Source organism: Podarcis muralis, chromosome 3, assembly GCF_964188315.1.
Source record: "Podarcis muralis chromosome 3, rPodMur119.hap1.1, whole genome shotgun sequence".
NCBI classification, from domain to species: Eukaryota; Metazoa; Chordata; class Lepidosauria; order Squamata; family Lacertidae; genus Podarcis; species Podarcis muralis.
The window spans coordinates 45,829,453-45,844,501 of NC_135657.1; the positions used below are offsets into that span (position 1 = coordinate 45,829,453).

The following is a 15,049-nucleotide window of genomic DNA, read 5'->3' on the forward strand; positions in this document are numbered from 1 at the left end:
TATACAGGAATTAGTTTGCATGTGACCTGGTGGGAAGGAGGGCAGCTCATGAGTGGTGGTGGCACAGGGCGGTAGGTTCAGGCCCATAGCAGTGGGCCCTTGCTTGGAGCCTGACCAGGTCAATTGCTCCTGCTGGCCATGAATTTGTTGAATGCTTATTGGGTCAAATATAATATGAAATCAAGAATGATAGATTTAGATAATGTAGTATGTATTAACAGTGTTCATATGCCACTCAATTGCAAAGTTTATTACTCAGTATCTGAAAGATTACAAAATATCAGCGTGGCAAATAAATGCATTTTAAATGAACACGGTTTTTAAAAGGCTAATAACTTTAATATGCTGTGCTTTGTTCAGAGCTTTCATGGTGAAACCGAACCAGCATCGTTTTCTTGGACATTTGAAGAAATCAAAGAAGTGCACAAGCGTTGGTGGCAATTAAGGGACAACGCTGTAGAAATATTTTTAACAAATGGCAGAACTTTGCTATTAGCTTTTGACAACACAAAGGTAAATATTTTCCATGACAGCATAGCAATGTTGAGCAACAGTTAGCCTAATTATATTTTTTTGTATATACCAAAATAAGCTTATTAATAGAATAATAAGGCAGATTTTTCATCACTTCGTTAAAGCGGTGAAATAACTTGGTGTTCAGCAAGGAGAGAATAGTGACCTGAGAATGTTGGTTTTTTTTAGATTGTATCTGATAGGATGTCAATCACAATGCTATCTATTACTGTAATCTGTTTTATTAGTAAGAGGGGAAATAATTTTAGTTTTGAATTTTCCAAATCTCATTAAAAATGCTTAGTGAGTTGTTAGCTGGAATTTGATAGAAATGGTATTCATTTAAATTAGCTTTCAGCAATGGTTACTTTGGTAGATTCTCAGTAGTCAAGGCATGGGCAACCAACCATGGCAGGAATAATGTGTGTGTGTGTGTGTGTGTGTGTGTGTGTGTGTGTGTGTGTGTAAAAATATTTATATACTGCTGTATCATAAAACAAACCAAAGTAGTTTTTTATATGAATTGGATTAGTCTTTGGGCAATCTTGACATTATTTCTGCAGAGTTCCATATTTTAACACGTATTAAAATGTTATATCACTTTCTCTAAAAGTTCATAACAGTGTTCAACCAACCAAAAATATTTAGCACTATTAAATTACCATCCAAGAAACAAAGTACATCAGAAAACCCACAGTGCCATTCAAAGACCTGATAATTTTTATTTTTATTTTTAAAAATCACAACCCTGAGAGGAAACCTGTCTTAGAACTTCTGTCCACATTTTGGACAGGCGTCACTGAAAAGTCTCCAGCCCTAGCAGTCACTGACTAAACTTCTTAGTAGTGATCATTCATATAATAGCATGCATAGTTTGTGTATGTGAGTGTGACTTGCATTTGAAATGGAGGATACCTACTCATTTATGCTTGTATGATTGTCCTAAATACTGTCGAAACTAATACATATCCAAGAACTGGAGCCTGAGAACTGCCTGCAGGAGGGCTGGCTAGAAAGTGCTTTTCCCCAACATTACCTCCTTCCCTGAGCAGCCCCTGACCCCTCTGAAAAGAGCGCTAAACGGCCTCAGCCCAGTATACCTGAAGGAGTGTCTCAACCCCCAACATTCAGCTCGGACACTGAGGTCCATCTCTGAGGGCCTTCTGGTGGTTCCCTCACTGCGAGAAGTGGGGTTACAGGGAACCAGGCAGAGGGCCTTCTTGGTAGTGGTTCCCGCCCTGTGGAACGCTCTCCCATCAGATGTCAAATAAATAAACAACTATCTGACGTTTAGAAGACATCTGAAGGCAGCCCTGTTTAGTGGCGTTTTTAATGTTTGATGTTTTATCGTGTTTTTAATATTCTGTTGGGAGCCGCCCAGAGTGGCTGGGAAAACCCAGCCAGATGGGCAGGGTATAAATAATAAAATATTATCTATTTATCTATCTATCTGTCTATCTATCTATCATCTATCTATCTATCTATCTATCTATCTATCTATCTATCTATCATCATCATCATCTATCTATCATCTATCTATCTATCTATCTATCTATCTATCTATCTATCATCTATCTATCTATCTATCTATCTATCTATCTATCTATCTATCATCTATCCATCCCATAACTGCCGGACACTGCTGACTAGGATGTGCTGTAGTGGTGGAGAGATGTGGAGAAGTTGTGAGGAGATTGTATAGAGGCAGTGTCTGTGAGCAGGACATAAGGTGCCTCCACAAAATCTGGCAATTGTTCTATTCAGCAGGGTCCCAGAATCCTTTTGGGGAGAGGGTTCTTTTCAGAGGGTCTGAGAGAAGAGGAGAAGGTAGGAAAGTCCCCTTCTGCCAGCTGCCTTCCATGGGCAGATCTCTCCCATTGCAATGCTTGATTAATGCATGTAGGTATTTGCATGTGTTAATTCAGCTAAAGTACTGAAATAAACGTATGAATATGTTATAAAACTGAAATCTGCACGTTTCAAGAGACTAGATCATTTGTGGTTTGGTAAAAGCTTGATGTTTTGGTTCTTTTTAGGTACGTGATGATGTGTACCACCACATCCTAACAAACAACCTCCCTAACATCTTGAAGTATGGCAACATTACAGCATTAACCCAACTGTGGTACACAGGACAGATCACTAATTTTGAATACCTCACTCATTTAAACAAACATGCAGGCCGTTCCTTCAATGATCTTATGCAGTATCCAGTATTTCCCTTTATACTTTCCGACTATACTAGTGAAACACTGGACCTCAATGATCCATCCATTTATAGGTAATAAGAAATATCATGAATTGTTTCTTTTAAAGTAATTTACTAAATATGCCATCTGCTGTAGAATTAATATATTTTTGTTAATAAACACCCATTGTATTCATTGTTGTGTTTCTTAACTACAGCAAGTATCAGTAATTTATGGAACTGACAAGCTGCTAATATTTGTATAATTTCAGAAATTTGGTCAAACCCATAGCTGTACAATCAAAAGAAAAGGAAGATCGTTATGTGGACACTTACAAGGTATTGAGATATCTAATGCATTATTGCTTAGTGCCATAAAAGGAAAACTTTATGTAACACTATTGACTTTGCTTTCCATTCTGCAAACATATGCATACATTTCCAGTTCAACTGAGTGAAAGAAAATAAAACATTCATAACCCAATATTCCTCCCCATACTGGCCTTTGTGAAAAGATTAGCAAGTGTCTCATCTGCTAAACAAGGGCTGAGGTACCTCTGGGCTGTGGGCCGATCTACCAGGTGGCCCAATTTGGCCCGCAAGACCATATTCCCCAAACCACGCTCATCTGTCAATCAGCTGACATCACTGCATGACTTCAGCTGATGAACAAGATGGCAGAGTTTAGTCCTAGGGGAACACACTGCAGATCCCTGTAGAGAGCAAGATTGAATTCTTAATTCATCAGCTGCTGAGTGGAAAGTTCAGTCTTGCTGCATGCTGCAACAACAGCACACTTTCTGTAGGGAATGTGCTGGCGAAATATACCTTTCGCCCATGCTTGTCATGTTATCGTGTCACCGGCAAGGTGGATAGTCCCAACCACCTGTCAGATTTGGGCCTTTCACTTGATCCAGCAGGATTCTTCTCATTTTCCTGTGTACTTCTACTATAAGCTTGCCCAAAGTTTGTTTTTTTTTAACTGGATAGGGGCGTATTCCAGATAGTTAAAATATCAGAAGCCTAATGGCATGATTAGGGGACGCGGGTGGCGCTGTGGGTTAAACTACAGAGCCTAGGACTTGCCGATCAGAAGGTCAGCGGTTTGAATCCCCGTGACAGGGTGAGCTCCCGTTGCCCTGTCCCTGCTCCTGCCAACCTAGCAGTTCGAAAGCACGTCAAAGTGCAAGTAGATAAATAGGTACCGCTCCGGTGGGAAGGTAAACGGCGTTTTCATGCGCTCCTCTGGTTCGCCAGAAGCGGCTTTGTCATGCTAGCCACATGACCCGGAAACTGTATGACGGCTCCCTCAGCCAATAAAGCGAGATGAGCGCTGCAACAACCAGAGTTGGCCACGACTGGACCTAATAGTCAGGGCTCCCTTTACCTTTACCTAATGGCATGATACCTCTGAATTGGTTGTAGATAAAGCCTTTGCCCACCACCCAAAGGGAGCCTTCATGATACAGGTGGATGGATTGATTATAGTTTGGTGTAGTTTACATAGGGACAGGACTGCGTGTCCATTTCCATGTGGATTTTGGAGAAGCATACCTATGTCCATATGTTCTCCCTTTTGCAGTATTTAGAAGAGGAATACCGTAAAGGAGCAAGAGAAGATGACCCGATGCCCCCTGTGCAACCTTATCACTATGGATCTCATTACTCCAATAGTGGAACTGTACTTCATTTCTTGGTTAGGATGCCTCCTTTCACAAAGATGTTCTTAGCTTATCAAGGTAAGAATTGCTTTAGGTTTTCATATATACATTTAATTCATCATTTATATGGAAGCTGTTTGTATTTATCGCTGTTTCGTTAGCCAAATGTGGCTATTATGATAATATCTGTTATGAATTTGGTATGTGTAGTACATTTATATAGCTTTGGAAATTTTTATACTGGTGCTTTGATAGTATTGTATGACCAAAAAAATAATCCATTTTGGTTCTGTTTTGCCCTATTACAGGGTTCTATAAATGTATAGTTCATGCAATGTGTTCTTTTCTGTAGTATAATCAGTTTAATTTGGCTTCATTTTACAGACCAGAGTTTTGACATTCCAGACAGAACCTTCCACTCCACCAACACAACCTGGCGCCTTTCCTCATACGAATCCATGACTGATGTAAAGGAGCTTATTCCAGAATTTTTTTATCTTCCTGAGTTTTTGGTTAACAGAGAAGGTGTGTTGGGGTTTCGTTGAGTATAAAATTGGGAGGAGAGGAACATTGTGTAGGCAGCTCTGAGCTGCTTGAAGGGAAGAGTGGGTTGCGAACATTTACTTGCATTGGGAACTCAAATCCAAGCCAACTACTATAAACAAGGCTTTATATTTATAGGATTTGATTTTGGGGTGCGTCAGAATGGGGAAAGAGTGAACCACGTGAATCTCCCACCTTGGGCTCGAAATGATCCCCGACTTTTTATCCTGATCCACCGTCAAGCTTTGGAGTCTGACCATGTTTCTCAGACAATCTGCCATTGGATTGATTTAGTGTTTGGGTATAAGCAAAAGGGCAAGGCTTCAGTTCAAGCTATCAATGTCTTTCACCCTGCTGTGAGTACCTTTCCCCCCGTAAATCGATTTTTATTTATTGTACAGAATCACTGGATGTTGTATTTGTAGAACGTGTTACAGGACACTCCCCGACTTCCTCTTGTGAAAGTTAGTTCAGGCATTGGGAATTGTCCTATATTTTCCTCTGTGAGGATAGATGCAAAGAATTCCTTGAGCTTCTTGGCAATCTACTTGACCATTTATTAGTGCTTCTTCGACTCCTATTAGGCAGCACCAGGTCCTCAGGGGAAGACCCTGCACCCTAAAGACCTTCCTGTATTCAGCTAACTCTCAGTTTACTCTGCCAAGGTGTGAATTCAGCTCCCACTAAAGAAACATCCACCAACCATTTGGGGTCATTAATAGGCAGTGTGCCTGACAAAGGAGTAGCTGGCCTGCAGCCATAGTGCATTTGTCTTGTTAGTTTAAAATTATGATCTTGTGTAAGAACATTACTTGTCAGTCTGCAGATTTGGTATGCTTTACCTAAGCTTAGTATTGTGCTTCATTACTCGAGAGTTTTGTCTAATCCATGTCTCAAACACATGCAGATGTTAAATGCATCAGGCTGTGCAGCAAGAACCCCCATTTTTTTGTCTTTTCAATAGAACATTATATTCTTGTATTTGGCTCGCATTTTAGACATACTTTGGAATGGACGTGTCAGCTGTAGAAGATCCAGTTCAACGAAGAGCCCTGGAGACTATGATAAAAACATATGGACAAACCCCTCGCCAGCTGTTCCACACCGCACATGTCAGCAGACCTGGATCCAAACTCATTATGGAAGGAGAGCTCCTTGCTCCCATGGGGCTATTGGTGCAGCTTGCATTCAGAGACACAAAGGAGCAAACTAAAGAGATCACATATCCGGTATGTCAGAGTGATTCATAAGGCTGCTTAATATTAATTAATATGTGGCAGCTAGTGTGTGGGGTCTTTTTGTAGGGGAGTATCTGGAAGATTCCCCTTCTTTCTAACCAGGGAAGAGAATCCTGTGGCCTTTCAGATGTTCTTGGACTCATGTTCCCAACAGCCTCAGCAGCATAGTCAGTGTTTGGGAATGGTGGGAGTTGTAGTTCATCACTAACTGTGGGGGGGGGCACACATTCACTACCCTAATTCTAAAGTTTCTATCTGTCTGAAAATCACCCTTTTATATTTCACGCTGTTTTCCTTTGACAATGAGATATTTCAGTTGGGCTGCAAAGCATCAAGTAATCTTTCATGTTCCTGATTACTTGTTCATTTTATTTTCTCAAGTATTATTATACAGGAATCCATGTCAGTGTTGACCAGAGAGGTCCACAGATTTTCCTTTAAAAGAAAAGAAGAAACTCATGTTTAAAGAAAGCGTTCACTGATACTGATCTCCAAATGTTGTCACTAAGTTTCTTCACAGAAATGCGTTATTAAAACCTGAGATGATTACATCACACACTTTATTTCCCCCAGGAATGTATTTTACTTACTCTAAAAACATTTAGCATACCTAATTCTCAAAGAAACTCCATGTGGCTTAAAACTCACAACACAAAAATCTAAAATAACTATAAAATCCACATTAAAACCACAAATTTTAACAAACCACAGATATTAACATCAAATCCAAGCCCCCATTAACACACACACACACACCGGCAAAACAGCTATCAGGCTACCAAAGATAAACCAGCAAAAAGGGAAGAATATTGTAAAAGCCTTTTAGGGCAGGTAGGTTTTTAGCAGCACTGATAAGGTCTGGTATACCTCACTTGGCACAGGGAGCCTCAGCAGAAGAGGCTCTAGCTCTGGGTATTGCCTGCTGTGCTTTTGGAGATGAGGGATATGAGTTAGGGCTTCAGAGGATGATTGGGATGTGGGGAGGAAAATTCAGAAGAGGGGGTGGGCCTTAAGATACTCAGGCCCCAAGCCATTTAGGGCTTTAAAGGTTAAGATCAGTATCAGGAAGCCTGTTATCTATGGAAAAAATTGGGAAAAAATTAAAGATTTGATATAATCTACCTTTAGCAAACTCTTAGGCCTGGCTCAGATGTAATGATTCAAGTCTAGTGGTTTATCAGCCTGGAAACAAGTCCTGTGCTTTCATGCTCCTTCTTCATGCCTCTCTTTCCAGCCTTCATTTGCACCCTGCTTCAGAAACACTTTCCTAGTTTCTTGAACCACAGTATCTTTTGATTCTGAATTGCGAGGCTGATTTAAGGGTTTACTCCCAAACCAGGGTATGAGCCAGGATTGGCCATTCCAACACAATAAACCATGGTTTAGCTTAGCGGTTTGGAATTGTTGCATCTGAATTTTGCCCTTTTGTCTTACACTATTCCGTGCTTCTATTTTTCCTTAGGTATTTGTTCTAAGACCTTACATATCATTGAAGTTACCTTTGGATAAATACCTGTTTAACATTAATGTATGTTAAAGAAAATTGCACTCAGCTTGAGATTTAAAACGCTTAGCTCCAATGACTGTTTAAAATGTGTTAGCTGACAGCTGTTCTATTTCATTATCTTTTAGAGTCCTTTACCTTGGATTAAAGGCTTGAAGTGGGGAGAATATGTAGGTTCCCCAAGTGCCCCTGATCCCCTTGTCTGCTTCAGCCAACCACATGGAGAAAGGTTTGGCTCCCTGCAGGCTCTGCCAACAAGAGCAATTTGTGGTTTATCCCGGAAGTTCTGTCTTCTGATGATCTATAGCAAAGAGCAAGGTAAGGGTGCTCAGTGGTCTCTGCAGTAGCATTGCAAAAAAGATTTCATGCTGCCAGCCTAATTGTCTCAACTGCTCTGTTGTCCAGTCTCTCACTTGTTCACAGATTGCAGCTAATATAATGCTGAGGCCTGACTCATATGTTACCTGGGTGGAATAATTGCTGCTGAGATCTCAAAGTGCATGGGAGCAGAACTGTGTGGGAAGCAGTTTGTGAAGTGGCTCCCATGTGAGTTGGAGCAATTTTAGCCACATCTACAGAACCATCCAGAAATAAGTGGTTCTGCAGATGTACTAAGAATCTGCTCCAAAGTCAGTTCATGCAGCCAGTTTCCTAGTGGTTTGAGATCTCTCTAGCAATTGTACTGCTCTGATCACATGTGAATTGGTCCCAGTAAACTTGTTAAACAAGGATTCTTCACTGGGGGAAGTGTTTTTTATGTTTAGGAAACTGAAGAATTTCAAGTGTGTCTGTTCTCTATCAAGTTCAGGGTTTGATATTTGGATATACAGCACAGACAAAATTAAAAATGACCACATTATTGAAGAAAGAGGTGGAGAAACTCGGGTCCAGGGGCCAAATATGCCTTCCCAGGCTGTTTTGTAAGGCCTACAGTACTCTCCCTTGGCCACAGCCCACACTGGCTTCACCTCCACCCTCAGGATTTTTGCCTTGCTGGAATTTGACCTTCAACTCTGTTAATGCAAAGATAACACCCACCTTTGCCTGTGTCCCACATGCCACTAGCATGTGGCCCTCAAACGGTTTCTTAGCAGGGGATGTGTCCCTCCGATTTGAAAAGGACTCCCCACCCCCTGAATTTAAGACTTTATTGGGAAGTGTCCATATGTTGCTCAGACATTTGAACACTGGAATTTAAAATCCAAAAATAGATACATAATATGTGTCTTTTTGTTGTAGACTAACACACTGTGAATTTTCTACTTAATGTAAATGTCCTGACTGCTGTTACAGGTGTAAGAAGCATGCACAGCACAGATATCCAGTGGTCAGCCATTCTGAGTTGGGGATATGCCGACAATATACTGAGACTGAAGAGCAAGCAAAGTGAACCTCCAGTTAACTTTATACAGAGCTCACAGTTTCATCAGGTAAAAGCCATTTTTATTTCCCCTCTTTTCACCTATAGAATGCCGTGTTTGAAAAACAGTGTTCATCTGTGGCAGCGAAACCAGACCCATAGCATCTTAGATGATATGCTGGTTCAAAGATAATCTCAGCCTAATGATTTATGTCCAAGAAATCAGTCTAATGATTTTTTCCAGATGCTCACCGTTCTTGCCCCTCTCCTCCCATTGCTTGTCTCACTTTGGCACTTTGTGCCAAATGACTTATTAAAATATCAATTTCCTATCCTATTAAGAACAGGAAACTGGTTTAATCTCTGTTTGCTAACCACAAACTGATCCCTGACACCATATCCTTGTTTTTTAACAGAGATTAAACCACAATTTCTTGGTTTTGATGTTATGAGAAACTGTGGTTTATTAAACCCAAGATGGAGGCCAATCAACCATGTGTTATGGTGTGAAAGGGATGAGGGAGCATGTGGGCACAGTGTTATGACTAAATTAGGCCAAGACCTAATACACATATTATTATAACATGAGCTTTTATGGACTGCACCCCACTTTAGACAGTGTTCATCCTCAGGTGGCAGCTATATATTTGTTAGTGGGGCCAAAAGCCCACTTACTGGAAATCCAGCCTTTCTTATTGCTGTTTCTTATGAATGTGTGTGAGCAGGTCTGCAACTGAAGAAATGACTTCTCATCCATGAGGGCTTATACCACTATAAATTTATTAGTCTTATGTTCATGTCCCTGATTTTCCTGGACTTTTGCTTCCTCTGGATTATAGAGATGTAGATAAACCTGCTAATTCTGTGAGCATTTCTCTGCTAGTAGTATTTGTTTACTACATTTCTGCCCTCCCTTCTTCCTCAAGGTAGCCCAGGGCAGCAAACAAGCAATAAAACAATGCAACTAAAACAAAACATACTTATCACATTAAAACTTTAAGAACATCTAAAAGCATTTTTTAAATGGTCACATGCCCTCATAGTTAATAATTTCAAGGTTGCCAAGAACAGTCTTTTTCAGCCATCAAATGCCCGGGCGAATAGGAATGATTTTACTTTCCTCCTGAATGTGCATAATGAGAAAGGCCAAGACTAAGAGAGACCTCATTAGGGAGGGCATTCCACAAACAGGGAACTGCCACCGAGAAGGCCCAGTCATAGGTTAGCACCAGCCAGGCCATACCCAGTGGTAGCACCTTGAACAGGGCTTCCCTACCAGTCATCACTTGACTTGTTCACTTCAGCAAGACTATAGGAAAACGATTGTTCATAAATCTATGGCCTTTTAAATTGTGTTTGTTTGTGTGTGTGCATCATTGTTTTTGTCTGTTACTATGTTATGCTTTATTGTGTTTTTATATTGTAAACTGCCCTGTGAGCCCTGAATGAAGGGAAGTACAGGAATTTAATAAATAATGAAGGCAGCTATTTACCTCTGTTAATATGAATGAATATGAAATCCGGAAAAGGTAAAGTAATTGAGCCCAGTTAGGCTCATGTGCCGGCCGGCCTGCAATAAGATTTTCTGTTTTTTGAGGCGCAGCTTCCTCTGCACAGCTCTAGAAACTACTTCTGTGCTCCCCCCACAAGGTTTGGATTCAGCTTCCTTTGTGGTGTAGAATAACTGCTTTCAGATTATGAAAGCAAGGAGCCCTGCTGTGCTGGGTGGCTTTGCACCCTCATTAACCAGCTGTAGGTTTCTCTGTGATTAAGAGAGCTTTAGCCATTGCACTGCCAAGAAACAGCTAAAGAACTGAAAAGTGTGGGGTGTCTGTTCTGCAGTTATAAGCCACCTTGAAGGGTCTTTGAGATGGAACAGCAGGGCATAAACTTAATAAAAGCTAAAGTAGTGTGGGATACTATTTAAATGTCTCTCACTTTTTCTTTTATGCAAGGTAACAAGCTGCGCTTGGGTGCCTGACAGCTGTCAGCTTTTTACTGGCAGCAAATGCGGGGTCATCACAGCATATATGAACAGATTCACTAGCAGCACAGTAAGTAAATGAAAGAGAAATAGTGACTAGTTAAAAGCCTGGCTACAGTAAATCATATTTATTTCTCTCTCTCTCTGATTATAAAAACAATAATACAAAGAGAAAGCATCTTAGCAAGAACTGATTCCCCCCCTGGCCTTTTTTGTTGTTGTACCAAATCAGTTTTCTGATTGGGCTGCATCTTCTAGCAAAATGTTTTATCATTGCTTAAATGCTTCCTTTTTTTGTGGGTTTGCTAGATAATTGCTTAAATTGCAAAATGCTTCCTCTCTTTTGTGGGTTTGCTAGATAAATGAAGGTTTGGAGCCTAGTTCCATGTGATGCAGGAGATCCATGATTAGATCTTCATTTTTATTTTACATCAATTGCAGAAGTTACAATTTGAAAATATTGTTTGTGGTAAACGAGAGTGGTGCTTTAAAGACCAGAAAATAAACTGATACAGCATGGACTTATATTTGGTCTATAAATGCTCTCAACCTAAATGTGGGCATTTCTCCCATTCCCTTCTGCTCAGGTGTGACCATCTTTATGGGAGTCCCATAGCTCTGGCATTTCTACACACAACAGACAGCATGCAAAGGAAACTTCTGTGTCTAGTCTGCTTCTCAAAATATGGCCATATGGTGTGACAGCATGTTCACTGGCATCTGTTTTGGTTTCTGCTCCCAGCTGACTAATTTAGGTGGACAACTTGATTCGGTGCAGGGCAGGAAATAATTATTATGCATTTTATTTGTTAGTCACTTTTGTCACAGAGTGACCCAGAGCGACTTGCATTAAAATCGGTTAAGAACAACAACAGAGTCCTGGAATTGTAGAGTTGGAAGTGACCATGAGGGTCATCTGGCCCAACTCCTAGCAATGCAGAAATCTTTTGCCCAATGTGGGGAGCAAACTCACAACCCTGAGATTAAGAGTCTCATGCTCTACCAACCTAAAAAACTAAAAAAGCACAGCTATACAAACAAAAGGCAGGGCCTCAGATCCCACCCCACTAAAAAAGGCCACAATGCCAATCATGTGCCAATCAAGTAACTCATACTTAAGAATGAAAGACATACAGTGTGGTTCTAAACTATTTGCCTTGCTGTTTCTACTTGAAATACCAGCGTGAGATGGCAACACAGTGCTATGATTTCTAACATAGTGCAGATGTAGATGACAGGCCCTATACCTTTATCCTGGCACAAGAAATCTTAGGCTTGGTACAGGAGAGAGACAGGTCTGTTTTTTAATGGGCTGTTGGAGTCTAGCACCACATTGATGCGGCTAGCGTATCTAGGAAAAGTGTTGGTTCTTGTCTGTCGCCTCTTCCTTCTGTTCTTACCAGCTTCTTTTATTATGACGACGATTCTGCACCTCAGTTAGTTTTTTGGCTCTTCAGAGAGGAAAGGGTGGAATTAAACAGTAGTAAAGTTGGGCAAGGTTTTATTTCCTTCTCGCTGCAGTTTGTTCTTAACAATGGCAATGTGAAAGACACATCTAGATATAAATTAGTCAAGCGACAATGTGTCTTGACAAATAAGGCAGCTGTATAGAGCTTTTCTCTGTGCTAATAACTATGTGAGACATCTGAAGATGCTACCTTTCAGCACTAATACCATACTACCATTTGTTTGTCAGCCAAGTATTCAGGTTGTGTGTGTGTTTTAAGTGGTATGGATGCTTTTGACTTGAGCAACCCTCACTTACATGTTGTTGTTTTGAATAGCTGAAATGGAAAAACACAACTGTATAGAATAGGAGCTATCAGTGATGCAAGTGCAAATCGTTATTTAAAACATCTATACCCCACCCGCTAGCTTAGCATCAGACCTCGTTTTGCAATATAGTTTTGTGCCATCCTCATCCCCCCACATCCCAATTCAACCAAAGTTGGAACTTAGAGTGTCTTGGTTCCTTTTCAGCCATCTGAGATTGAGATGGAATCTCAAGTGCATCTGTATGGCCATACTGCAGAGATCACCAGCTTGTTTGTCTGCAAGCCTTACAGTATAATGATAAGCGTGAGCAAAGATGGAACTTGCATCATTTGGGATTTGAACAGGTACGAATATGCTTCAATATATCCTCATGCTGGCTTGACTGCATCCGACTTCTATATTTTAAATATTGAAATATAATGTAGGATTGACTTCTGTTTCATTTATCATAAAATGGATGGTGATAATTAAGTACTATCCCACCCATACTATATAAAAATATTGTAGTCAGATATTCATAATTGATATTGGAGGCAGGCACATCAAATAAAACGTTGATTGAAAGATACTGATACTTTCAACAGCAGTGAAAGCTGCTTCTTTCATCACTGAACTCTGATTCTTACAGGCTCTGCTACGTGCAAAGTCTTGCTGGGCACAAGAGTCCTGTAACAGCAGTGTCTGCTAGTGAAACAACAGGTGACATTGCAACAGTTTGTGACTCAGGTAGGTACCTTCTCAAAAACAGTGCTGTGGTTTGTTTCCTTCCTATTGGGCAAAGGCAGACATAATTTGAGCAGTGTGCACAAGGTTGCTGCTGGTTCAAGGGAGGCTATCATTTATTTCAGACTAGCTTACCTTGGTGTGCAAACCAGACCATTAAATCAGACCCTGTAGTTCAGTCTAAGCTGATGGGCAATGGCTCTCTGACTTCAGACAGGAGCCTTTACCACCCCTCCCTGAAGATACTAGGGACTAGATGTGGGACCTGCTGCATCAAAAGTTATGCTCTTCCACTGAGCTGTGTGCCCCTAAAGGCAAGATGCCGGGGTTCTTAATGGCACATACTAGCAAAGACTGACTCACTAAACAGGGCTGAGGAACCAGAACTGGCCAGTGGGCCAGATCCTTATCTCATCCACTGGCAAACTACGGCAGGTAGGTAGAACCCTCCATAATGACACCAGCCAAAGTTCAAAGGAGGTCTCTGTAATGGCTGGTCATTGCTTAGAGCAACCTTCTTTGAAGACGAGCTTTCAGTGCCAATCAGCTGAAAGAGGCTTCTTTTAAATGGTGATCAGCTGATTGCCTTTTGAAGTTTCTACAGAGAAAGCAGATCATATTCTAAGCGCTGGGGAAAGCGCTTTGAATACAAACTACTTCCTTTGCAAAGAAACAAAATGCTCCCTTTAAAAACAAATGTGCTGCTTCCCAAGCACCCAAAGGGGCTTAGCAAGCCCTGTCTTTGGGGCTTGACAGGTAGGTGTGGGGCTTGACTGTCTTTGGGGCTTGACAGGTAGGTGTGGGGCTTGACTGTCTTTGGGGCTTGACAGGTAGGTGTAGTGGCCTGTGTGGCTCAAGTGGCCTGGTCACCTAAAGGGGAGCTTCATTTCCCTTCTGCCAGATGCCCTTTGTTCACCATTGAATGCTGTTCTAGAGGGTGATCCCAACATTCAGTGATGGGTTTGAAGGGCTGTGGGGTAGGAAGGTGGGACCAAACACTCTGCATACCTGTGATTCCTGGACATCATGTTTACTATGCATTTTCCTGGGTGAAATGATGCTACATTGTAAAAACTGTATGTGTGCGAACACAAGCAGATGAATCTCAATCTCTCAAAGGTTTAATGGTTCAGCTAGCTCTTAAAGAGTTTCCATTATCTGAAGTTAAGGCCCAAACATCAGATTTGTTATCCAAGATACTGTATCAGAAAAATTCCTGTGGGGGATATACAAGCCGAAATTGCTTTTCTTAAAATTATATCTTCTCCTTGCTTCCTGATATTAAATAACTGGTAGCATGGGGACTGTATTAAAATGTTCATTAAGTATACATGCAAAAGCAAGACAAATATTGGTGATATTCCCATTGGCTCTGCAATAGAATTAAAACAAGCAGCGTAGGTGTTCCAAAATAGGAGATTCCGGAAGAGAATGTGGATTATCTGTAGCTATTTGTAGGTTACTGCACATCTCTAGAGACTGAATTGATTTATCAGCAACTCTCTAAAATCCTAGAGAGATTAATGGCCAGTTTACACCTTCATTTGTTTCCGCTCCTC

General features: G+C 40.9%; 1 protein-coding gene across 5 annotated transcripts in view; it reads left to right on the top strand.

Annotated features, from left to right (window-relative positions):
* The window catches only part of LYST (lysosomal trafficking regulator), a 77,236-nt gene that overhangs the window by 56,608 nt on the left and 5,579 nt on the right, over positions 1 to 15,049 (top strand). For 4 of the 5 annotated variants that reach the window (XM_077925777.1, XM_028724079.2, XM_077925778.1 and 1 more), the window contains 12 exons: positions 361 to 513; positions 2,550 to 2,794; positions 2,974 to 3,040; positions 4,284 to 4,440; positions 4,747 to 4,887; positions 5,044 to 5,261; positions 5,904 to 6,134; positions 7,776 to 7,965; positions 8,941 to 9,077; positions 10,963 to 11,061; positions 12,972 to 13,111; positions 13,396 to 13,493. In XM_077925777.1, the coding sequence (XP_077781903.1) occupies positions 361 to 513; positions 2,550 to 2,794; positions 2,974 to 3,040; positions 4,284 to 4,440; positions 4,747 to 4,887; positions 5,044 to 5,261; positions 5,904 to 6,134; positions 7,776 to 7,965; positions 8,941 to 9,077; positions 10,963 to 11,061; positions 12,972 to 13,111; positions 13,396 to 13,493 (1,876 nt within the window). Of the gene's footprint in view, positions 1 to 360; positions 514 to 2,549; positions 2,795 to 2,973; positions 3,041 to 4,283; positions 4,441 to 4,746; positions 4,888 to 5,043; positions 5,262 to 5,903; positions 6,135 to 7,775; positions 7,966 to 8,940; positions 9,078 to 10,962; positions 11,062 to 12,971; positions 13,112 to 13,395; positions 13,494 to 15,049 lie in introns of those variants that run through there. The other variant, XM_077925780.1, reaches the window with a different exon arrangement.